This window comes from Dipodomys merriami, unplaced genomic scaffold, assembly GCF_024711535.1.
Source record: "Dipodomys merriami isolate MVZ:Mamm:240054 unplaced genomic scaffold, mDipMer1.0.p SCAF_25, whole genome shotgun sequence".
NCBI lineage: Eukaryota > Metazoa > Chordata > Mammalia > Rodentia > Heteromyidae > Dipodomys > Dipodomys merriami.
Genome location: NW_027203937.1, coordinates 14,355,950 through 14,380,656, shown reverse-complemented (window position 1 = coordinate 14,380,656; position 24,707 = coordinate 14,355,950). Strand labels below are relative to the sequence as shown.

The window sequence follows — 24,707 nt, the reverse complement described above, 5'->3', positions numbered from 1 at the left end:
AGCCACCGGTGCCTGACAAGGACTTTCACTTTTGCAGCCTTCTCCGGGTTGCTGTTGCTGTCCTGAGATTGCCTTACTTTGGGTCAGGTGGGGCTGCAGACTCCCCCCCTGGCCTCCAGCCTTGCCTTTCCCAGTGTACTAATGGCAAAGTGGGCCAGGTCCCTTCGGGACTCTAATCCGGATGTCTTACAAAGCCATTTTTTGGCTTGGATAGAGGATTTTGAAATATGTGCAATTGCTGGCCTGTGAGGGGTGACTTACAACTCCTCATTCTCCTTGGTCAAGCCAATATGTTGGGGGAACCCCAGCTTTCCCAGTGCTGGTTGTTAGGGGTGCCAGTGGCTGAGGCTAGTGTGACCTGTGATTTTTCTCCCTGCGTGGGGCCTGTGTTCAGCTGTGGGAGAAGATGCCTGTAGCCAAGCAGACCAAAGTCCTTCCATCTTTTGGTATCAGCTGCCCATCACTGTCAGGTGTGGTCAGGGATGATAGATGCGAGGCTTAGAGCCTACGGCCCAATCTCCTGGCCCCGGCTCAAGGCCTGTCCCCTGCTGTCTCTCTCTCTCAGTAACTCCTTCATTTCTGCCAGTCAGAGAAGATGGACCTCAAGGGGTCTATTCCTAGTAACAGTGACTAAGACCCTGAAGTATAGGATGACTTTGTTTTAGGTTGAGGCAATTCGATTTATATTTGGCTTGACCCCTGACCACCTAGCACAGGAGAGAGTAGCTGGGCTTTGTCATCTTACCCTGGCCACTATTTCCCAGAAAGCCTCCCTCCCCTAACCTTGCTATAACAAAGTGCTGGAAAGTCTATGGCTTATCATAGCATGGGTTTATCTCGTTCAGTTTCAGAGATCAGAGTCCACTGGGGTCTGTGGGACTAAGATGTATGCTAGTTCCCTCCCAAGGCTCAGGGGGGAAATCTGCTCCTTACCTCTTCCAGCTCTGGTGGCTGCTGACATTCCTGTGACCCAGTCATATCCGTCTCTGCTCTGGGCTGCCCTTGCCTCCTCCCCTCTACTTTTTTATTTTATTTACTTTTTGGCTGGAACCCAGGGCCTCACCCCCACTAAGATACACCCCCTTCCTTCCTCCCTCCTATGAGGACACATGTGATTACATTTAGGGTCTGTCCAGATAAGCCAGGATAATCTCTCCCTCTCAGTATCCCTAATCACATCTGCAAGTCCCTGGTGCCACATAAGGCCCCATTCACAGGTTCTAGGCATTTTGATAAGGATTTCTTTGGGGGCTATTATTTGGCCCACACCAGGCAGAACCAATGGCATCATTGCAGGCACCATGCCCAGCCCTTCCTTCCCATGCTGATACCACAGCTTCTGTCTTCCCTGAGTCAAGGGCCTGGTTACCCCATGAGCACGTGCTTTGAGTCCATGTGTCTTCCCCTCCCTGGAGGCCTTGCTGTTAGGATCTGACGCTGCTATATCTTTAGCCTGGGCCCAGCCTGAGACCTTGGTAGGCAAAGCCCAGGATGTTTGCATGAGAGGAGTGTTTCTGGTCTGTCCCCTCAGGTTGCCCCAGTGACTATATACATGAGAGTACTAAAGCCTGTCAAGGGAACAGATATGGGGCAAGAATAGGACATAGCTTAAAGTGGCACACTGGACCCAGAATTGCTGCTTGACCTGAGACATGGACTACCATCCTAAGAGGTAAAACAGCTCCAAGGAAGTAAACTAGCCAATCCTAGAGAGTCCCTGGCCTGCATCCCTTAGACGTGCCCCAGCCACCAAGACTCCAGTTCATCCCCTACCAGGCTGAAATAGGGAGAAGTCATTTCCCTCAGGGGTTGTTTCTACAGCCTGCTCTTCAGAGCTGTGTCCTCAGCCCCTTATCCCTTCAGCCTGTGAGTTGTCACATCCTGGCTTAGCCTGGCTTTCATGCCCCACCATGAACTGATGGTTGTACTATTTTTGTATTAATGCTTACTTCCTTCTTCCCTTTCCCCTATGCCCTATCTTCCCACCTTGCCTAACTGGTTTCGTTCTCCTAGAATGTTCTTTCCTCGACAGACTATCTTCATTTCTCAAAACTGCATTCCATCCTTTGAGGTTCTGCTCAAATGCCACCTCCTCCACACAACTTTTCTGGCCCTTTCTGAATGACTCCCTCTCTCCTAGAGCAGATCTCCCAGCCTTCCTGGGGTCTCAGTCTCCCCCAGCAGGCTCACCGCTAGGGCAGATCCCTGTTTGACTCACGCTGTCTTCAAGTGAGAGGTGGTGATGGCCCAGGCAGAGCAGGACTTGACACAGGATGGGCTCCTGCCCCTTCCTTAAAAGCTCCTCTTCCCTCTCTGAGCCATTGTTTCCAATCTGTGCTGTGAAGACAGCACAGCTTATTTATAAAACTGCAGGAATTCGATGGACACTGGTGGCTCATACCTGTAATCCTAGCTGCTCAGGAGACTGGGATCTGAGGATCAAAGTTTGAAGCCAGCCTGGGCTAGAAAGTCCATGAGATTCTTATTTTGAATTAATGGCCAAAAAGCCAGATATAGAGCTGTGGCTCAAGTGGTAGAGTGCTAGCCTTAAGCAAAAGAGCTTGGGGACAGTGCCCCAAGCCCAGAGTTCAAGCAGCATTACTAGCACCTGTGTGTGTATATGTGCATGCATGCATGTGCACATGTGTATGTGCACACACACGCATGTGTGTACGAGCACACAAACATACGCCTATATTAACTGCAGGCACAAGAGCTAAGAAATGGTGCCTTGTTTTCCCTATCTGAGAAATGAGTATCATTACCCATCAAGTTTCAAACCTAAAGTCCTGGAGATAGCCACCGACTGGTAGGCAGGAATTGGCTGTCCTGGTGACAAACTCATTGTCTTAGAAAAGAGCAAGAAGACTGGGAAGGTGGCTGAGTGGTAAAGTGCTTGCCTAGCATGCATGAAGCCCTGAGTTAGCTTCCTCAGTACCACATACATAGAAAAAGCTGGAAGTGGCACTGTGGCTGAAATGGTAGAGTGCTAGCCTTGAGCAAAAGAAGCTCAGAGATAGTGACCAGGCCCTCAGTTCAAGCCCCAGGACTGGCAACAAACAAAACACAAACAAAAAACCCCACAAAAACAAGAAATGTGTCCCTGGGCTGGGAAGGTGGCTCAGTGGTAGAATGCTTGCCTTGCATGCATGAGGCCCTGGGTTTGATTCCTCAGCATCACATAAACAGAAAAGGCTGGAAGTGGTACAGTGGCTCAAGTGGTAGAGCACTAGTCTTGAGCTGAAGAGCTCAGGGACAGCACCTAGGCCCAGAGTTCAAGCCCCATGACCAACAACAACAACAAAAAGAAATGTGTCCCTTCCCAACCTGCAGAGTGAGAACCTGCAGACCAGAGATGGCTTGCCTGGGTCACAGAGCCCTGGTGAGCAAGAGGTGCTTCAGTGACTTGGTGAAGGATGTTTTTGTCAGGCTGTTTTCCCAGTGGGGGAGCAAGCAGCATCTGTGCTGTGGCCCCAGGATTCATGTCTCCACCCCATCCTGGTAGGAGAGAGAAGTGCCACTTCTGGGGGTGCTCAGCTATATCCACCCCACCCCCAGTGTCTTCTCTACAGGTGGTAGTACTGGGCTGGGAATCTGCAGTGGGGTGACCCACTGTCCTGAGTTCCTTGTGACTGAGGACTGGCTTGGGAATGGATCCCCCAGAGTCAAAACTGTGACAAGCTGGCCCCCAAGACTGAGCTTGGGGAGGAAGCCCCTTACCTTCAGAAACATGGCCAGGTTCTTGGCTTCTCCTTACTCCTGCTCAAAGTCCCCAGGAGCCCTTGAGTTGAAACAACCTCTTTGGGGATCCCCCCAATCCCTTCTATCCTGCGTTCACATGCCTCCCCTGTTCCTTCCTCTCCTGACCTGTGTCAAACCCAGTTTCCAAAGGAAGGACAGCTGTAGGGTAAAATCTGTGACTCAGTCAGGGCCATACAAAGCAGGCCAGAAGCCAGCTTTCCTCCTCGATCAAGGGACATCAGAACTCTGGGGCCACCCTCTCTGCCTGCCCCACTAGTATCCGGTGCCTCACTTGCCTGGCTCTGCGCTCTGTGTCACCTGGTGGTTGGATTAATGTGTTAGAAAAATCACTCTGTGGTAGGGTGGAGAATTGATTGGATACAGACAGAAATGATAAGGGGAAGGGAGGAGAGGGACAGGATTTCCCAGTGCTGGTGCCAGCCTGCCTGGAGTGACTCACAGGGCCTGCCGCCTCTGCTTGGGAGCCAGAACCCAGGATCTCAGAACCCTGGGTGGCCCTGGCCCAGCTGTGCCTCCATACATTCTCTGTCCCCATTCTGCCATTGATCCCCCATTTGAGAGGACATGGGAGAGGTGGGGTCCTGGGAGGTCCATACACCCACAGTCGTACACACACACGCACGTGCGCGCGCGCGCACGCACACACACACACACACACACACACACACACACACACACACACACACACACACACACCCTTAAAAACATGATTAAAATCATGGCTCATAGAGCCAGTGGAGAATGCCCACACGCACCATGTGACCAGTCAGCCACCAGCTCTGAGGCTCCGCCCCTCACAGGCCCCTTGGCCTGGCTTATTACGTCAGTGTCTGGCCCTTGGTTCAGCCCCTGGCTCCCTGAATCTCCAGGAGGAGCTAAGGTCCTGCAGCCTGGGATCCCCAGCCCTGCACATGTGCCCTGCCAACCTCTCCCCATGCCATGTCCCCAGCAGTTCCTGCTGCCCCTGCTTCCTCCTTCCACCTGCCCTGTATCCAGCAGCAGGTATCTGTGGACATGCCCAGGGCGAATTGAACCCCCTAAATTATGAAGGTTCAGCTGTGCAGCCCTTCCTGTCCAATGGAGAATGGTGGTACAGTGTGTCTTGCCTTGAATGGGGAATAGTGGGAGATGGAGAGGGAGGGGGACTTTGGTTGCCAGGTTACAGGTGTGGTTATCACTGGCTTCTCAATACCTACCCTGCCTGGCCTATGACATGATGGAGGGGGAGTGTGACATAAGAGGCCCCCACTAGCATCCTCTCCCCTGTTGGGGCCTATTGCCAGCTGCCTCCCATACAGCTCTGGCCCATCTCCTTTCTTCCCATACATAGTTCAAGTTCTGTGGCCTTCCTTCCGATGGTTCTGTCCTGGTCTTATCCTTTTCTAGTCCATTCTCCCTGTAGCAGTGTCATACAGTGTCCATTTTCTGTTGCTGTAAGAGAACACCTGAGGCTGGGAATTTGTAAATAGCAGAGGTTTATTCAAGTCATATTGTGAGGCCAGAAATGTGTTCCTGGGGCATCTGTGACCAGGTCCTTTCCCTACTGAGCACCTTCCTCGGATTCTGTCACCTAAGAATGAAGCTGAGGGCTGGGAAGGTGGCTCAGTGGTAGAGCGCTTGCCTTGCATGCTCGAGGCCCTGGGTTCGATTCCTCAGCACCACATAAGCAAAAAGCAAAAAGCCGGAAGTGGTGCTGTGGCGCATAGTGGTAGAGCGCTAGCCTTGAGCTGAAGAGCTGAGGGACAGTGCCCAGGCCCAGAGTTCAGGCCCCATGACCGGACCCAAAAAAAAAAAAAAAAAAAAAAAAGAATGAAGCTGACCCTCTGGGGAGGGCAGCTCAGACCCTCCAGCTGGGATTCAGTACAGCCTCATCGGCTCTCCCCCATCTCCCACCTCCCTCAATCTTTTTTCTCTGAGCACCATCCCTGCCCTCCTCAGAGCTGGGAACATCTGGATACCTCCAGATGTTCTCATACTGGCTGGCACCTCCTTCCTTGATGAGGAAGAGACCTGTGAGCTGCATGCTCAGTGCTGCATCCGTTAGACCCATTCTTGCGAGTATTTTAGCGTCAAAGCCATGGGAGTCTTAAGAGATAGAGGAGGAAGGCTGAGGATTAGAGAGATAGAGACTGGTAGAAGGTAGCATAGCATAACCTGTATATGACGTGACTGGGCCTGGTCTAGTGTGACTCACCCTGGGACTCTTCCTCTGCCTCCCCAGGTCTAACATGGAGGCAGTGGTGTCCAGTGTAACAGGTTTACATCTGTGATCTGCCCCTTCCAGTAGTGACTCCAGGCCCCCACTGCTTGGCACTGTTAGGGTTTGAACTCAAAGTCTTATACTTGCTTGACAGGTGCCAAGCCACATCTCTAGCCCTCCCCCCACCCTTCACCCCCTCCCCCTGATGCTTTTTCTTTTGGTTGGTTGTGGGGCTTGAACTCAGGGCCTGGGTGCTGTCCCTGAGTTTTTTCACCCAAAGCTGGCACTCTATCACTTGAGCCACACTTCCACTTCCAGCATTTTTGTAGTTAATTGGAAATAAAATTCTCATGGATTTTTCCTGCCCAGGCTGGCTTTGAAATGCAGTCCTCAGATTTCAGTCTCTTGAGTAGCTGGGATTACAGGTGTGAGCCACCAGCATGTGACATTTTTTTCACTATTAAAAAAAATCAATTAGTACTTGTACAAAGAGGTCACAATTCCATGTCAGGTTATGAGTACAATGCATCTTGATCAATGTGGCCCCTTCCATCATTCTCCCCCATTTCCTTCCCTCCTCTCCTGTACCCTCAAGTTACATAGTTCACCTTTTACAGAATGTACATTGAGGGGCTGGGAAAGTGGCTCAGTGGTAGAGTGCTTGCCTTGCATGCATGAGGCCCTGGGTTTGATTCCTCAGCACCACATAAGCAGAAAAAGCCAGAAGTGGGGCTGAGGCTCAGGTGGTTGAGTGCTGGTCTACAGCTGAATAGCTGGGGGACAGCACCCAGGCCCAGAGTTCAGGCCCCACAACCGACAAAAAATAATAATAATAATAATAAATGTACATTGAATATGATGAATACATTTGCTCACTCTTTTCTCTCTCCATTTCTCTTCCCTCCCTCTAAAACATGTTTCTAATCCTGATATTTATGTTGATAAACAATACTTTAGCTGTTCAGAGTAATTATGCCTTTGGATTCTTTCCCTGACTATATTATTCTTTAGTCAGTTTGTATGTATTTACATCTGACCCTGTGTTTGTTATCATGCATATTTGTATTTTAGATCTAGCTTCTACATATGAGAGAGAATATGCACTGTTTGTCTCTCTGAGCTTGACTTCACCTAACATAATTTTTTTCTAGGTCCATCCATTTCCCTGCAAATGACATAATGTTACTCTTTCTAATAGATAAGTAAAATTCCATTATGTATATGTGCCACATTTTCTTGATCCACTCATCCATTGTAAGGCTTCTGGCGTATTTTCATAACTTGGCTATCATGAATAATGCAGCAGTGACCGTGGATGTTACACTGGTTATTTTTGAGACATAGTCTCACCCATCAGCCTCTACTGGTCTCCAACTTGTGATTCCCAAGCCTTATTTCCCCAGTGCTGGGATTAGAGGTATGTGCTACCATGTCTGGCTTGTTTGTTCATTATTTTTTATGTACAACATCTTGCTATGTAGCTAGCTTTGAATTTATTCTGTAGCCTAGTCTGGCTTCAAACTTGTGATCTTGTCTGGGGTTATAGATAAGAATCATATCTGAGCAACCTCTATACTGATTTCCATAGCATCTGTACTAATTTACATTCTGGCTAACAGTGCAGTGATCAAGGGCTCCCTTTCCTCCTGGCCAACACTTGTTATTGCTATTCTTTTTGATAACAGACAGATACCAAGTGTGAGACAATAATCTTTGGTTTTTCGTTTTAATATTGTGGGGGGGGGGATGGTGGTAATGAGCACACGTGTACCAATCCTGGGGCTTGAACTCAGGGCTTGGGTTCTGTCCCTAAGCTTTTTTGCTCAAGGCTAACCCTCTACCACTTGAACCACAGCTCTACTTCCAGCTTTTTTAGTGGCTTATTGGAGATAAGAGTCTCATGGACTTTCTTGCCCAAGGCTGGCTTTGAACCTCTATCCTCAGAGCTTGGTTTCCTGAGCAGCTAGGATTTGAAGTGTGAGCCACCAGTGCCTGACTTCAATTTTTATTTCCTTGATAATTAGTGATTCTAATTTTTTTAGGAACCTGTTGTCCATTTGCATATCTTTTGAGAAATGTCTATTTAGATCCCCTGCCCATTTTTTATTTGCTGATTTGTCTTGTTGCTATTGAAATGGATGAATTTTTTATATTAGCCCCTTAAGAACTGTACTGTTTGCAGTTATTTTCTCCATCCTGTAGTCTGTCTCTTCATGCTGTTGATTATTTCCTTTGCTGTGCAGATCCTTTTTTAGTTTGGTGTGATCACATTAGTCTATTTTTGATTTTGTTGCCTATTTTTTTTAGAGTCAGAACCAAAAAAGTCATTGCCCAGACCAATGTCACAGAGTTTCTCTACTGTTCTCTTCTAGTAGATTTACAGTGTCAAGTCTTTAGCACACTAGAGTTTATTTTTGTTTATATTGTGAAATAAAGGTCTAATTGCATTCTTCTGAATGTGGATATCCAGTTTTCTTATACCCTTTATTGAGGAGCCCATTTTCCCATTGTATGGTGTTGACCACTTTGTTGAAAATCAGTTGACCACAAATGGGAGGATTTTTTTCCAGGCTCTAATCTGTTCTTAGGGTTTGTCTATGTTACGACACTACATGCTGGATAGTTGTTGTTTTCTTTTTTGTTTTGTTTTGTTTTGTTTTTGTCGGTCATGGGGCTTGAACTCTGGGCCTGGGTGCTGTCCCTGAGCTCTTCAGCTCAAGGCTAGCACTCTACCACTTGAGCCATAGTGCCACTTCCGGTTTTCTAGTGGTCTTTATTGGAGTAAGAGTGTCATGGACTTTCCTGCCCAGGCTTTGAACCTCAACCCTCAAATCTCAGCCTCCTGAGTAGCTAGGATTACAGGCGTGAGCCACCAGCACCTGGCTCATTACATGCTGTTTTAATTGGTATAGTCTTGCAGTGTATTTTGCAGTCCGTATTGTTATGTCCCAACTTTCTTTGTTTGTGTGACTGCTCTGGCTATTTGGAGTCTATGTGGTTTCATAAGAATTTTAAGATTCCTTCTGTTTGGCGGAAAAAAGTCTCTGGAATGTCAATAGGACTTAACACTGAAACTAATTGCTTTGAGTCCAATGGATGCTACAACCCTTCATTCTTCCCTTCTGTAAATAGAATCGAGATTTTGTATCCTCCTCAATTTTCTTCACTGTTTATAAGTTTCCACCGTACAAGTATTTCATCTCCTTGATTAAATTTACTCTCTACTCTTAAGTGTTTTATTTTGTCTTACGATGACCTTTTTTTGCAGGCAACAGCCATTTGTTCATTTTAATTACCATTTGGTATTTCATGATGTAGCTATATAACAGTGTATTTATCCATTCTTTTGTAGATGGATATTTGGGTTGATTCTGACTTTCAGTGTAACAAAGTGGACTATCTAAACATTCTCATTCTCGTGCATGATTTAGGTGAACATGTTGTATGCATTTCTGTTGGACATAATCTTAGGAGTGCAATGAATAGATAGTGGAGCTTGTGCTTGCTTATCATTAGTAGATATGGTGATAGCGTGCACACACACACACACACACACACACACACACACACACACACACACACACACACACACACACACACACACACACACACACACACACACACACACACACACACACACACACACACACACCACTGCCTGGCCGGTGCAGGAGAGCTCCATTAGAGCTTCCTTTTTACTTTACTGTTTTTTCCCCCTCTCCTTTTTTCCCCCTTTTTGAGCTGCTGAGGATACAAGTCAGGGTCTTATACATGCTCTCTTACTGAGCTGTACCCCAGCACCCTTATTGTGGTTTTAAGTTATATTTCCTTGGTGATTAATGGAGCACTTTTTCTTCTATTTACCAGCTGTTTGGATCTGCTCCTTTCCCATTTTCTTCTAAGAATACTGTTTTGCTTTCCAGTTAGATTTGTCATCTACCTGGAATTGATTTTGTGTAGAGTGTGAGGTAGGGGTTAAGATCAATCTTTTCCCATTGTCAATCGACCCAGTACCACTTATTAAAAAGGTGATCTTTTCCTTCGTGCACTATGGTCAGAAATGAGGCTATTTGGAACTTCCTGTTCTGTTTCACTGGTCTGCCTGTCTACCCCGCACTGTCTCAGGGATCTGAACCCTGTGATTGGCTGTGGGTCCTCCAGTTTGCTCTCGTCAATGGCCTTGGCTGGTGCTGGCCCTTTGTCTCCTACCTCCAGACAAGGACCAACCATGCCAGAGACCACTTGTCCAGGGTCTCACAGCTTAGGCCTGTGTTGTGGAGCTAAAACCAAGGCTCAGGAGCTAGAAAAGGAATGGGGCTGTAGCAAAGGGTGCCACACCTGAAACTGTCTTGGCACCCAGCCATCAGGAAGAGCAGGAGGGGAAGGGAAGCCTGGCCTAACGGGATGGGGTGGGTTGACTTCAGCAAATCTAAGTTCTGGGACTGGGCTTCTGCAAGCTGCTTTCCCTGGGGAGCCCTGGCTCTCAGGAGCTCACTCCTCCTACCTCTAGATAAGAGCTGGTCCCTTCATTACAGTTGAATGCCTGGCCCCTCCCCCACCCCCATCGTGGAGCCTGGAATAAAGAATGGTGCTGAACACAATCCCTGTGGAAGAGGGGGATGCAGTGGGCTGGGAGAATGGACAAGGAGTGGGTAGGCAGACACAATGCAATGGGCTCTGTCTTTTGCGGGGAGGAGAGCTCCAGCATGGCAAGATGAGGACTGGATTGTAGAAACCGCAGCATGTGCAAAGGCCCTCGGGTAGAGGGATACTGTGAGGTGGGCAAAAATGGAAAAAGAGTGCTGATTATCAGGGCCTCTGGGAAGAATCTTAGACAGTCCTGAACACCTCCCAGGATTGGGGCCCAGCTCTAAGGCACTGCAAAACTGCTCTGCCTAAAGCCCAGGCGGCCTGTCTCTGAAAAGGCCAGCGCCCAGACATTCCAGCATAAGTGGTTCAGAGTCAGCCTGGCTGGCAGGGATGAGCAGGAGAGAAGCTGAGCTGAGTCATATCCAAAGGGGGCCAGCCCTGCCCCTGTTTCCCCCCTCTACCTCCCTCAGCTACCCCCATCAGCCCCACCTCTTCCCCTGGGAGCAGCCCTTCCCCAAGATGTTGGCTTCTGAAGGCCGGAGGGCAGCCAGAACCCTCATTTTTCCATCAGTCTATCTGTGTGACCTCAGCCCACCTGCTCTTCCTCTCTGGGCCCCCTGGGTTTAGAAATACTGGAAACACTGAGCTGGTTCCTGGGCTCCTGCTTCAGCTTCTCTGATCTAATTCTTACAGATTAAATTGCTTTCTGAGCCTCAGCTTCTGGAAACGATGGTGTGGCGCAGTGCTAGTAACTGCTTCGTGCCTGGCCCCTTTATCTTCCCTCAGCCTCCAAGTCTGGGAGGAGGACTGGAGGAGCTGAGGCTGTTTATCTCCCCAGACAGCAGAGAGGCCAGAGAGATCACACCGCCCTGCATGCATGGATGGTAAAGATGAAAGCTGGTGTAGCTTTGTGGAACAGGACACAAACAAACACCCTCAGGAGGTGGGTGATGGGTCCTTCCTGTCCTCCTTGCTGTCCTTCCATGTCCACACTGCCCTGCGTAAACTTTTTTCCCCTTCCTGTGAGGCCTAGCTCAGGCCCGGGTACAAGGGGCCAGGATCCTGGGACCAACATGGGACTGTCCAAGTCTGAAGACCTTAGTTCGAGTCCAGACTCCTACCTGGAACTTGAGCGAGTCACCTCACCTTACCTCATCGCATGCCAGCACTTGCAAAAGAGTGGAACAGAGCCATCCAGCAGTGGGCAAAATAATAAGAGGCTGGCATGGGGTAGGGGCCAGAGAGATGGTGTCTCCCTGGGACTGAGAAGAGGCTGGCCACATCATTTTCCTTCCCCTACCCTTGGGCATGTTCCTACTGTTGAAGCAGGTGTTCCTGTCATTGAGATGGGAGAAGGGAGGTCAGAGAGGTTGAGTAACTTGTCCAGGGTCACCCAGCAGTAACTTAAGTGGTGCAGTCAGGATTGGCATCTACATGAATCCTGTTTGGACACTTTGCTTCCAGAAGCCCATCTACCATGCCTCGGTTTCCCTCAGGGCTAGACTGTGACACTGTGGCCTGTACCTAGACGGGGTGGCAGTGTCACCCCAGTCTGGCATGGGAGGAAGAGATCCAGGGGTGTTGAGCCTTGCCTGCTGGCCTGGGTGGGACAGCCACTCAGGTGCAGCCCTGCTACCTCTCCTCTTCCTCTTCCTTCTTCTCACATCCCTCCCTGAGGCCTCCCCAACCACATTGGTCTAGTCTCTGTCCCTTGAATTTGGTCAGCATGTGGGTACAAGGTACAGGGCTCCATGTGGGGCCCCTAATTCCCGCCTGTGAAGGGAAGACCAGGGACCTGCTCCCTTCCTGCAGTGATGTGTGTCGGAGGGCGGCATGCCTGAGAGGAGCAGCATGGGCTGCGAGTGATCCAGGGCCACCTGCCACAGGTTTGCCCGCCCTGTTGCCTAGAGGTGCGGGTGGGGAGGAGAGCACCCGGACCTGTACGCATGGCCGACTCCTGTGGGTGTGACTGTGGCCTATGTGGCTTTCTCTGGGGAGGTGTAGGGAAGGAAGGCTAGTCAAACAAAGGAAGGAAGAGAGGGAGGTGGGTGTGGCCCGGGCCAGCCCTGAACACTGCACTGCGGCCTGTGAGCCTGCTATCGCCCCTGGGCATCAGAAAGGAGAGAATGCGGTAGCAGAGTTGGGCTAGTTTTGGGGACCAGCTGTGTGGACTCTGGCAGGCACCTGTCCTCCTTCACCCCACCCCCCTGAATCTTTGTGCCTGTCTGTATGATGGGGGAATGATGTCACTGCTTCCCTGGAGGGGAGCACAAGGAATGGGCATGGCAGGGAGCCCAGCCGCCTCTGAGTGACGGTCTTCCTGCCTTCCTGTCCTCCAGGTAGTTCCCCCCCTCCTCTCCGGGGGCAGCCGCCGCCATGTTCTCCTGCGTGAAGGCCTATGAGGACCAGAACTACTCGGCTCTGAAGCGAGCCTGTCTACGCAGGAAGGTGCTCTTCGAGGACCCCCACTTCCCTGCCACGGATGACTCCCTCTACTACAGGGGCACCCCAGGGCCCACTGTTAGATGGAAGCGGCCCAAGGTCAGTGTCTACAGCCAGGGAGCAGGCCAGTTCTCCCTTGGGCTTTGGTTGCCCCTCCCCTTCCTGCTTGGAAAACAGGAGGGGTCCAAATGGGGCCCCTTGCTATGGGACTTGAGTTGGAGGGGTCTGAGAGGGGCAGTGGTCACCCTGCCCAGCCAAGCCCACATGGGAAGGCAGGCCCTGCTCTTTCCCAGGGAGATTGTGGGGTACATGTGAAGTGATGTGCATAGGATCTCCCTCCATCTCCACCTCTTTTTGTGGCTGTTCTGGAGCTTGGACTCAGAGCCTGTCCCTTACCTTTTCATTCAAGGCTGGTGCTCTAATCACTTGAGCCACAGCTCCACTTCTGGCTTTTTGCTGGTTAGTTGGAAATATGAGTCTCATGAACGTTCCTGCTTGGGGCTAACTTGGAACCATGATCCTCAGATCTCAGCCTCCTGAGTAGTTAGGGTTATAGGCATAAGCTACTGACATAAGTACTGGGATCTCTGTTTAGGAAAATATGCGGCAATGCTCACATTGCAAGAGATTTATATTCCTGGTTGCTACAGTAATGGTTGGTTGGGTTGGGGGTTTTTGGTTGTGGGGCTTGAACTCAGGGCCTGGGCACTGTCCCTGAGCTCTTTTACTCAAAGGCTAGCACTGTATCACTTTTGAGCCACAGCACCACCTCTGGTTTTCTAGTATTTAATTGGAGATAAAGGTCTCACTGGCTTTCCTGCCTAGGCTGGCTTTGAACTGCGATCCTCTTGAATAGCTAGGATTACAGGTATGACCCACAGGCACCTGGCTTCTGTCATGGTTTTGAAATGGTCACTTCCTGTCGAAGTGAGGGAATTTATTATGGTTGGTCAGCAGGAACAGTAGTAGAGAGGCAGAGAGAGGTGATATTGCTGTGACTGTTACCCAGTGCAGGGAGCCTGATGGCCAGAAAGAATAGGTGGCCTCCCACAGCCACTCCTGACCTTGGGCCCTGAGACCCAAGTGTGCTTTATCCTGCCCAACAGAAATGTCACGTGTGTCCCCATGGCAGGACTTTGTCCTCTGGAACTTTGATTCCTCCATATGAGGGTGGAGTTGGGAGGGGTCCCACAGAGTAGAGGGGTTCCCAGGACCTGGAGGAAGGGGAGTCTGCAGGAGGGTACCTCCCCCGAGCCCTTTCTAGGCAGTCACCCGTAGGAGCGTTTAGTGGGAAAAATCCGGCTCTATCTGGTCTCTTGGGCTGGGAGGAGGCTGTGACTCCTGCTGGCCACTGCTCAGGCCAGGTGAGGGGCCAGGGATAGAGAGGCCGGTGGAAGGAGGCATCAGTGGCAGCACAAGGTGGGGCTGGCATCAGGCTCCGTTAGCCTCAGCTGGGCAGTTGAGCACAGGACAGGTGGGGAGCAAGGGAGAAAGATTCAGGCCTACAGGTCAGCCCCAAGGGGACATGCCAGGTGGAAGGGCATGGCCCTTGCTCAAGAGGTCACAGGAACCATCCAAGGCCGGGCTCTCCACAGTGGGCCAAAGTCAGACTGGGGTTTTACACAGGCCCTCAGGTCCCTGAAATCTAGTGGTCAAGTTTCTCTCCTATATGTTGACCTGGACAGGGAACTTCAAGAGGGAGAGAAACAGGTTGAATATCCAGATGCCCTGTAAGCTGCTGGCAGAGCAAGGCTGGTGTCCCGGAGCCCAGCTCTTTCTTGGCACCAGCTGGAGGGGCCCTTAGTCCCCTTAGTCCCTCCCCCCCCCCCCCCCACTGCAGCTCTGTTCTCAGTAGCCACCCTCCTGGGCTGCCCGTGCCTCCTCCCTCTCTGTGTCAGAGTGTATGTATGGGGGTGGGGGACAGGCTCAAAGGGCCTTTGTGAGGCCTGGATGTGGGTGCAGGAGGAGGGGGACACTAGCTCTCTTAGCCTGCTCTTGCTTTATCCCTTGCTACGCTTACTCTGACCTTGTTCCTGCCCTCAGCTGTCACTTATAATGGTTGTGGAGTTGTGGGGTTGTAGGGCCTGATACCCGGCTGACCCTGGCTAGCTTTCTCCTAGGCCCCAAGGAGTCACGGCTCCCTTGGCATCCTGCCACGCCTCCTCTCCCTCAGTGCTTTCCTCCTGGGCACATGCCAAGTGCCACCCTCCTAGCTCATGGAGGAAGTGGACAGAGCACAGCTGTGGCTGGGCAGTGATGGAGTGTGTGTGTGTGTGTGTGTGTGTGTGTGTGTGTGTGTGTGTGTGAGAGAGAGAGAGAGAGAGAGAGAGAGAGAGAGAGAGAGAGAGAATGGTTCAATTCTCTATTGCTTCTGGTCAAGAGCTGAGTCCTACTGGGTGGAGCTTGGTGAGCAGTGGGGGAGAGGGGGGAGTCCCTGTGGGGTTGGGATGTAGAACCTGCAGGATGACCAGCTTGTGGAGCAGGAAGTTAGGCCGCCTTGGTCAAGGGTGGGGTGGATCTAGCTCTTGACCATGAACACCCAGAAACAGGCCTGAGGCAGCTGTTTCCATAAAGTTTAACTCCCTGAGTCTTGTGACCCAACTGTTTACAAATAGCAGAAAGTCATCACTTCCAAAGCCCGAATGGCATTCTTTGCCATTTCTCTCCTGTTCCCCAGCTCTTCTAAGTTGATCATTCTGGTGCCTTCGCTGTCCTTAGAGGTTCCCCTCAGCCAGCCTCTGGGCCTCCCTCCCCCCCAGCCTCCCTGCCTCCCTGCCTCCATGCTTCCCAGCTTTCAAAATGGAGTGAATAGCTGGGTTTTTGAGACAGACAGACTTGTCTCCAGCCTGCTTACACCTTACTGAGGTAAGGTGTAGCCTTGAACAAGTTACCACCACCCCCTTTCCTGGCCTCAGGTTCCTTACTTGGAGGGAAGGGGCAGGGAAATGGGTCTTGCTCATTGGGGTGGTGTCTGGGAGGTAGAATGACTTGGGAAGTCTGAGGTGTCAGACACATGGAAACTTCTTCCCTCACCTGCCCATCTTCTCCTTGCCCTGTGTTGGGGACCTAGGACAGCCTGGGGTCCCCTATTTGATTGGCTGTGCAGGTGGGACAGGCCTTGTCCTTCTCAGTCATGCAGAATACCTGCCCTGGCCCCCACCCCTGCAGACTCATTGTGTTTTGTTCTTTCTGGTGCAGTTGAGGGGGCTGGCCTCCTTCCCAGGCTGATGGGGAGAGAAGAGGCCACAGGGCAGAGCCTGGGAGCTCAAGAAGTTCTCCAGTTTCTGCAGCAGCCCCCATCTCTCGTGTCCCTCCCCCCATCCCCTGCCCATCCACAATCTACTTATCCTAAGGCATCAGCCTGGTGGGGGATCCTTGGTGAACTATAAAATGGGACAAGGAGCCTGGTACCTTTGGTGCACGCCTGTAATCTTAACTGCTCGAGAGGCTGAGGATACGGTTTGAAGCCAGCCTGGGCAGACAAATGTGTGGCACTCTTATTTCCAAATACCCAGCAAAAAGCTGGGTACGGGTGGCTCATGCCTATAATCCTAGCTACTTAGGAGGCAGAGATCTGAGGATCATAGTTTGAAGCCAGCCAGGTTAAGAAAATCTATGAGAGGGTTAGGAAGGTGGCTCAGTGGTAGAGCGCTTGCCTTGCATGCCTGAAGCCCTGGGTTCGATTCCTCAGCACCACATAAGCAAAAATAAAAAGCCGTAAGTGGCACTGTGGTTCAAGTGGTAGAGTGCTAGCCTTGAGCTGAAGAGCTGAGGGACAGTGCCCAGGCCCAGAGTTCAGGCCCCATGACCGGACCAAAAAAAATAAATAAATAAAATAAGAAAGTCTGTGAGACTCTTATCTTCAATTAAACACTAAAAAAAAAAAAAAAAAAAAAAAAAAAAGCTGGAAATGGAGCTGTGGCTCAAGTGTTAAGAGCACTAGTCTTGAGCAGAAAAAGTCAGAAGTGGAGCTGAATTCAAGCCCCAGGACTAGCAAAAGAAAAAAAATAAAAAGCCAGAAGTAGAATTATGGTTCAAGCGGTAGCCTTGAGTGAAAAAGCTAAGCAAGAATGCAAGGTCCTGCTGGGCCACTGGCTCACACCTGTAATCCTAGTTACTCAGGAGGCTGAGATCTGAGGATCCCGATTTGAAGCGACTCCAGGCAGGAAATTCTGTGAAATTCTTATCTCTAATTAACTACAAGAAAACCAGAAGTGGTGCTGGGGCTCGAAGTGCTGGAGTGCTAGCCTTGAATGGAAGCGCTCAGGGACATTGCTCAGACCCCAAGTTCAAGCCGCATGGCCCACCCCACCCTCCAAGAAAGAGAGTGCAGGGGCTGGGAAGGTGGCTCAGTGGTAGAGCGCTTGCCTTGCATGCCTGAGGCCCTGGGTTCAATTCCTCAGCACCACATAAGCAAAAAGAAAAAAGCCGGAAGTGGCACTGTGGCTCAAGTGGTAGGGCACTAGCCTTGAGCAGAAGAGCTGAGGGACAGTGCTCAGGCCCAGAGTTCAGGCTCCACAACTGGACCAAAAAATAAAAAACAAAAACAAAAACAAAAAAGAGAGTGCAAGGCTCTGAGTTCAAATCCCAGTACCAGCAAAAAAACGGGGTGGGACAAGGAGGAGTCTTACAAATAGATGTCAGTTTGGAATTTCCCCCCAAATAGCCTGGTAGTTCGTACCAAAACTGCTGGGGCTTTTTTCCTTCCTGGGGAAGGGGCTGCTGATCCTCAGTTATACTGTACATTAGACCTCAGAAGAAGCTCCCTGTCAACGCTGAGACCTGTGGCTAGGTGGGCCTCTGCCCTGTCCAGGAATGGACCCCCAAGACGGTCAGTGCAGTGAGCCTTATCAGAGGAGGTGGCATGCAGGATGGGCACTGTGGAAGGAGATGGAGGAACACGGAGGCTGGGAGAGTTGCAGAGGAGGGCCAAGACTCCCAAAGACCAGTGCTGCCCTTCTCTCCTAGCCAGGCTCACTCTCCCAGTGTTGATTTCTTCTGTGATCTGAGGATATCCAGGAAGTGTAAGGAGGGGGTGACGGTGGGCGCAAAGGGCAGGGAGCACCTGGGCCTGGAAACCTGAAATTCTTGCTGGGCAGAGGTGGAGGTGGCTTAGGGCCAAGCTTGATCTTGTTGAGCTGGTCTGTCAGCCTGGATGACCAAGTGACACAAGGCTATGCCCTAGAGGTGTGTTGACCAGTCTCCCAGAACTGCCCAGCCACGACTCAGGTCCCTGGACTGCTTAGCCAGCAGGACTCAATAGCGGGTCCCGTCCAGTCCCCTCCTTCTCTGTCTGCTTTCCTCCCAGGCTCTGTTGTTTTCTGCTCACCCGAGAGGTGCCTTAGAGCTCCCAGGCTGGCAGGCAGACCCAGAGAAAAGCCAGAGACTCCTGGCATAGAAAGCACAGGTGGCCAGGCCCAAGGGAGGGGTATGGCAGAGGCAGCATCTCTCTAGGCAGTGGCCTGGTCCCATGTTAGGGTTGTTTGGGGTCCTTGCTACCTTCCTGTACCTCTGGCCCACAGCCTTCCCTACACCTGCTTCGAAGGTATGTCCATCCTGGCAACCTCTCTGATCTCTCTGGCTCCTGAGGTGACCTCTGCTCACAAAGAGGCTGTGTCTTGGCTCTCCCTTCTCAAAGGGCCTGCCTGTGGTCAAGGATCATCCCTGACTCATTCTGTGGCCTGTGCCCAACTGTTGGCCCAAGGCAGAAGGACAAATACTGGTCTTGAAAAGCCCAGCCCCATTATTGGTAAGGTGAGGCCTGAGAATCTGCTGCACAGTGGAGACTATAAGCCAGGCTTACAACAGGCACAGGGGACAGGTGAAGGAACAGTGCTTTTGATGTCTGAAATCTGTAGCTGATTGCCTGAGGTTTTTGTTTGGTTTTGTTTTCTGATGGTGTTGGGGCTTGAAAGAAAAGGCCCAGGTCTGGGTTTTTTTGCTGATTAATTAGAGATAATTTTCTTATAGACTTCTGCCTGGGCTGGCTTCAAATCATGATCCTCAGATCTCAGCCTTCTGAATAGCTAGGAGTTGGAGTCTCAGTTCACCTCTTCCTGTGTACCCCTGGGAAAATGGCCCCAGTACTCTGTGCCTTGATTTCCTCCTCTGTAAAAAGTTCTAGCAGTATGGGCTCAGCCCCTGACAGGTGGCTAGCCCTTGGAAACAGCTTCTGTGACTATGCCCTTAGAGAGGCCCTAACTTAACCTCTAGATTCCAAGTGCCACCGATTTCACCTAGTTTCAGTCAGGCCTGGGGACCCTGAGCCTCTCCTGGCTGGAGAAACACCTGGGCCTCCCCTTACCTGCTCCCTCCCAGGCTGCCCATTACCCAAGTCCCTCCTCTGCTCTAGAGACAGGGAAGTATAATCCAGGGACCCCTGATTCCTGAGCTTACTTCTGTCCTCTTCAAGGGCTGGTAAGCTTCAGGGGCCATAATCCTGATCTGGAGCATCTGCAGAGCTAGAATGTCTGTACCCATCTCCTAGGTCTGCCCTGTCATGCTGCACAGGGGGTGGAGAGCCCTGGTCAGGCCCTACTGACCTGTTCTGTTCTGTCTTGTCAGCCCACTCAATTCCCTTTGACCTTGGATGACATCTGTGGAGAAGGGATGTATGCCTTGTATCACAGAGGACCTGAAGTGGAAGGGAACCTAAATGTCACTTCCCCCTGCTGCCCTGGTGTCACCAGACTCTTAGAGTGACTCCTCCAGCTGTTGGTTCCTCTGCCTCCCTTCAGGGTCTCAGAAGGGCAGATGCTAAATCACTGCTTTCCTGGGGCTGGGAGGCTGGGCTGAAAGATAAGGAGGTGGAGGTGGGCGGAGTAGCAGGCAGACCAGGCAGCTCCTTCTGCTTGAGTATGGCTTGGTGACCAGAGAAGGGAAGGTTTTCCTGTGATCTGGGTGCTGGGACCCAAATCTGTGCTGTGGGGAAGTTACCATGAGCTGTCCTGTGGTCCCAGCTGGAGGGAGTGGTCAGATCTCAAGAGCCATCCCATCTTCTCACCCCCCCCCCACTCCCACCCCCACCCCATTCCAGAGACTTAGGGCCCTTGCTCTGGCCCTCTGAGTCTGGTAGCAGAGAGCATTCTGGTCTCTCTGAGCAGAAAAGTCTCAAATGCTTTATGGGGGTCCCTTTGTCCTGTTTCCTTCTAAGCTCTCCACCACTGTTGTCGGTGGAGGCCTTACAGCCCTGCCAAGATAGCAACCTGTTTATTTACCTAAGTGAGGAGTGGAGGCAAGGAGAGGTGGAGCTACTGGCTCCAGGTTGCACTGCCAGTTAAATGGGGGAGTAAGAATAAGTGTTTCATCTTCCTAGTTCTTCTGCCCTCTACTGGCTGCTGGTGGAAAGGCTGTGGGAGCAAACCTGAGGCCTTGGCCCTCCAGCTTGTGTGTGTCCGAGGCTCCAACCTGTCATCTATGCACCTGTCTACATGTCAGCTATGCCCACATCTTAAGACCACAGCAGGGTCTGCCATAGTGCCAGCAGGTGACTGAAAGCCATGTCTCAGTGTCTACCCCCACTTTGAGGGGCTGTCACCCCTCTCATCTCAGTGAGATGCTAATGGAAAAGAGGAAGGTTGGAGTGGGCGTGCTAGAGACAGATAGCAGTCCTGCAGTCCTGAGCAGGCCTGGACTGGACAGGAAAAGCACGCCCTAACCCTAATTGCTGCAGCCTGCCCCTCTAGTGTTACATGGGCCTGTAGCTGCACAATTTGCTCTGCTTCCCTGGCTTGAGCACTGTCTGCTGCCTTCAGAAATGAGCCAGCTCCCAGCCACAGCCTGGGTGGGATGTTGCCACTGTAGAAGGCAGGAGGGGGCTCTCCTTTCAGGTTCTGTCTCTTGTTTTTCTCACTCCACAGCACACAGCCTTGGGGGCCTTAAAAGAAAAACCCAATCTCAGTAGAGATGGGAAGCCTGGGTGCCAGCCCCTGGGCATTACCCAGTGCAGGAGATGGAGCCCACCCTGTGGGTCTCTTCCTGCAGGCAGAGCAGGGGGCTTCCAGCAAGTAGAAGAAGCTGCAGGTGGTACTGACCAGTGGATTTCCTGGCCTGGTGCTCAGCATATCCCATGGAATAGCCCCTCTGGCCAGGCCAGCCAGTTTCTTTCTTTCTATTTTTGGTTTTCAGGTAAGGGGTAGGTTTATTCATCATTCTGGCTGGCACCAGGCCATGTTGGCCCTCCACATGGCTGGGAAAGGCCTGGGAATGAGAGATGGGAAAGAGAAGAGAAGGAAAGAGCTGAGAAAGAGCTAGAAAAGAGCAGAGAGAGAGCGTCTGGGCCTGGGCTAGGCTTATCTAGGGTATGGGCGGAGAAAGGTGTGGCCACATCAAATTCAGATGTGACCTCAGTGGATGCAGATGTGACCTCTTCCAGGTGTGCCAGTTGCCTAGGTAACGCAGGTACTGGGTGGAGACTTTGCTGTGAGGAGGGTGGAGTCTGCTCGCCATCCAGGATGACCTTACATTCCAGCCTTTTAATAATCATGAAATAGGGCGCGGATTCTCTCTGGCTACTTCCTGCTGACAAGGGGTGTCGACAATAGGGGTAAAAGGCTGGAATTTGGTCCCCTCCCAGAGAAGGCAGCGAGCAGCAGCTGTCCCTTGGTGGTGTGAGTCCGTAGATGAAGTCTAGAGAAGTCTCATGAGGCATTGAGGGGCTGGAAAAAAAATACTAGAGAGCAAATAAATGGCAAGAGGAAGGACTTGGGGCTGAAAATGTTGGTAGAAATGTCCCTAGGTACCTCTGACATCGGCGACTAGGTAGAGAAGTCAGGTGACAAAGGCAAGAATATAAATTCCTGTCCAGTTAATAGGTAGACAGGTATAGACATTGGATGGGCAGGCTTCTTACTTCTACTGGCCTCCCGGCTCTGGTTAATTTTGAAAGGGCAGGCACAAAGTGGCTGATGTGACATCATCTCCTTCAAGGAGGTTTGAACTCAAGGCCTGAGCACTGTCCCTGAACACTTCTGCTCAAGGCTAGTGCTCTACCACGTTGAGTTACAGTACCAGTGTTTGGCTGGTTAGAGATAAGAGTCTTGAGCCATGCTTCCAGCCTGGCTCTTTGCAGGTTAGTTGGGAGATGGAGTCTTAGGGATTTTTCAGCCTGGGCTGGCTTTGAACTACAATCTTTGCCACAAAAGCCCTTTATTATTTCCAATTAAAGCAACAAGGAGATTAAGTAGAATAAGTAGAGCTTACCTGGTTCTTATCAAGAATTGACTGACAAATATTCTGGAATGACAAAAATTCTTAGATGTGAGAATCTTAGCATAGATATGCCCAATATTTTAGAGTCACGTAGTCAGTACCAGAATACATAACGCAAAACACAAAAGGCAAAACTCAAAACCTAAAATTTTGACAACGTTTAGACATCTTTGCTAACAAAGCACATCAGATGATTGGGCCTCAGTTACTAGGGAGAGTGAAAAGAGTAACTTGTTAGCAAGGCACCTTAGAATAGATGGAGTAGTAAGCTTGGTGGAAGGTTAAGGGTCAGATGGGGCCAAACCCTTAACCCACCATGTGGCCAAGATAGCGAACTCAAGATGGCGAATTTCTGAAAAAAATGCAAAGAAACCCTGAACAAATAGATCAAGCCTACATTGGCTAACCTCTGAGAAGGAACCTAGAGGGGGTCCCTGGGACCCAGCCTGCATTGCACTCTTTAGGGCACAAGCCAAAATGTAGAAAAGAGAAAGGGAGAGATTGGGAAAGTTGGACATGAATGGCAGAGAGAGAGAGGAAAGAGGGCCTGAAAGTAAACAGACTTCTGACCATTTACCATTGCAGTGGCAAAAACTGTGTACATCTGAGAATGGCATAAAAATGAGGTGCTCTGGCTTTCCAGGGAGCGCAGGAGGCATTTCAAAGGGGTTTCACGGCTCAGGTGTGGTTTGCAGCACCCCATTAAATGAGTAGGAGTCAGTCTGGTGAGTGAAGGAGAGCTGACCAGGCAGAAGCGGCGTCCCAACTTCCCCCAGAGCCTTCTAGAGAGAAATGGCCAAGCCCCCAAAACCAAGCGTCCTCGGCTTCAGAGGTGACCGGCCTTTCAGCTAAGGCCGTAGGAGCTCTCTGGCGTGGCGCCACGTCTGGACAGAGACTGAGCGACAGAGAGCTGTAGAGAGTAGTTTCACTCACCAGAGTAGAGAAGTGGTGTGGACGTGGATGTGAAGGCAGCAATGGTATCAATGCGCTGTGTCCGCAGCAGACAGACGGGTTCGCAAAAGGCCCTCAGAACTGTGGGTATTCCTCAGAGCAAAAAGGGAAAAACAAACAGAAAAAGAAAAAAGGAAAAAAAAACAGAGAGGAATCCCAGCTATCCTGACTTTAAGCCCTTTATCTGAGTCATGGCACCATTTATGTTAGGTTTTTAAAAAGAGGTGGCCAAGTAAGAACAGCACCACGCACGTGGTATTCAGGTAAGGGGTAGGTTTATTCATCGTTCTGGCTGGCACCAGGCCATGTTGGCCCTCCACATGGCTGGGAAAGGCCTAGGAATGAGAGCTGGGAAAGAGAGAGAGCTGGGAAAGAAAAGAGAAGGAAAGAGCTGAGAAAGACCTAGAAAAGAGCAGAGAGAGAGGCCAGCCAATTTCTATAGAAAGCCAGGAGAAGGATTTTCTTCCCCCCTTGGGCAGCTGTGTGCTGTGTGCCTTTAAGTCGCTTCCCCTTTCTGAACCCTCAGGCCTCATTCATAAAATGGAATAGCAACCCCATCATACTCAGGTGGGGTATGGATTAGCACAAAGGACACACTACCTGGGCCTAGCATGTCAGCACCCCAGTCTCCCCGCCTGTGTGCTCATCACAGATCATCTAAGTGTTGGCCTCATCCTTACATCCTCACCCCACTGCATTGTGACTGAGCCCTGCAGGGCTGGCTGCTCAGGGAAGCCATAGAGGCCCGAGAAAGGCTGATGGCCCAGGGTCCAGCCCCCTGAAGTCATCCATGGTCTTCATGCACTGTCTTACCTTTGAGGGAAAAGCTTGATCCAGCCAGGGAAGAGGAGATGCCCAACAAAGACCTGGAAGGAGCTGGCTTTGGGGAGCAGACAGCCCCCGAGACTGCAGGGCAGACAATTTCTACCTCCTCCCGTCCTCACACTGTCCATGCTTTCTGTAGGACATCTGTGAGGACCCCCGCCTCTTTGTGGATGGCATCAGCTCCCATGACCTGCACCAGGGCCAGGTGGGCAATTGCTGGTTCGTGGCCGCCTGCTCATCACTTGCCTCCAGAGAGTCGCTGTGGCAAAAGGTGAGGCAGGGGAAGGGGGAGGGGGGGGCGGCTGGAGGGCTGCCATCTCAGCCTGACATATAGGACTTTGTGAACAACTGCACCAAGTCTCATGTAGGAACAAACATCGGGTTTTCCCTCCTTTACCCGTCAGCTGAGTCCCCACAAACAGGCACTGAGACTGTCTGGAGTTCTTAAGGGGTCTCAGATGTGTTCCCTCCCAACTGCTGGAGGCCTAGATCCCTGGAGCAAAACGATGTAGAAGCACCTTCCTGCATCCAGACCACTAACACTTAGGAACCTGCTGTGCAATGTGAACCAGGTTTGTCCTCCTCTAGGCCCTTGTTTTCCAGTTGTTCAACAGGACTAGTTCAGATAACTCCAGCTTTGTGATTCCTGGTTCATACCTCTGGATTTTGAATGGGCCCTGGTCCTGCTTCTTGGACTTTAAATAGCAGTCTGTGAGATTGCTTAAGC

At 51.0% G+C, this 24,707-nt stretch overlaps 1 protein-coding gene across 4 annotated transcripts in view; it reads left to right on the top strand.

Moving 5' to 3' along the window:
* The window catches only part of Capn5 (calpain 5), a 58,064-nt gene that overhangs the window by 2,852 nt on the left and 30,505 nt on the right, over positions 1-24,707 (top strand). For 2 of the 4 annotated variants that reach the window (XM_070034951.1, XM_070034953.1), the window contains exons 2-3: positions 12,892-13,093; positions 24,120-24,251. In XM_070034951.1, coding sequence (XP_069891052.1) covers positions 12,929-13,093; positions 24,120-24,251 — 297 coding nt within the window. In that variant the 5' untranslated portion in view covers positions 12,892-12,928. Of the gene's footprint in view, positions 1-11,390; positions 11,496-12,674; positions 13,094-24,119; positions 24,252-24,707 lie in introns of those variants that run through there. The other 2 variants (XM_070034950.1, XM_070034952.1) reach the window with 2 other exon arrangements.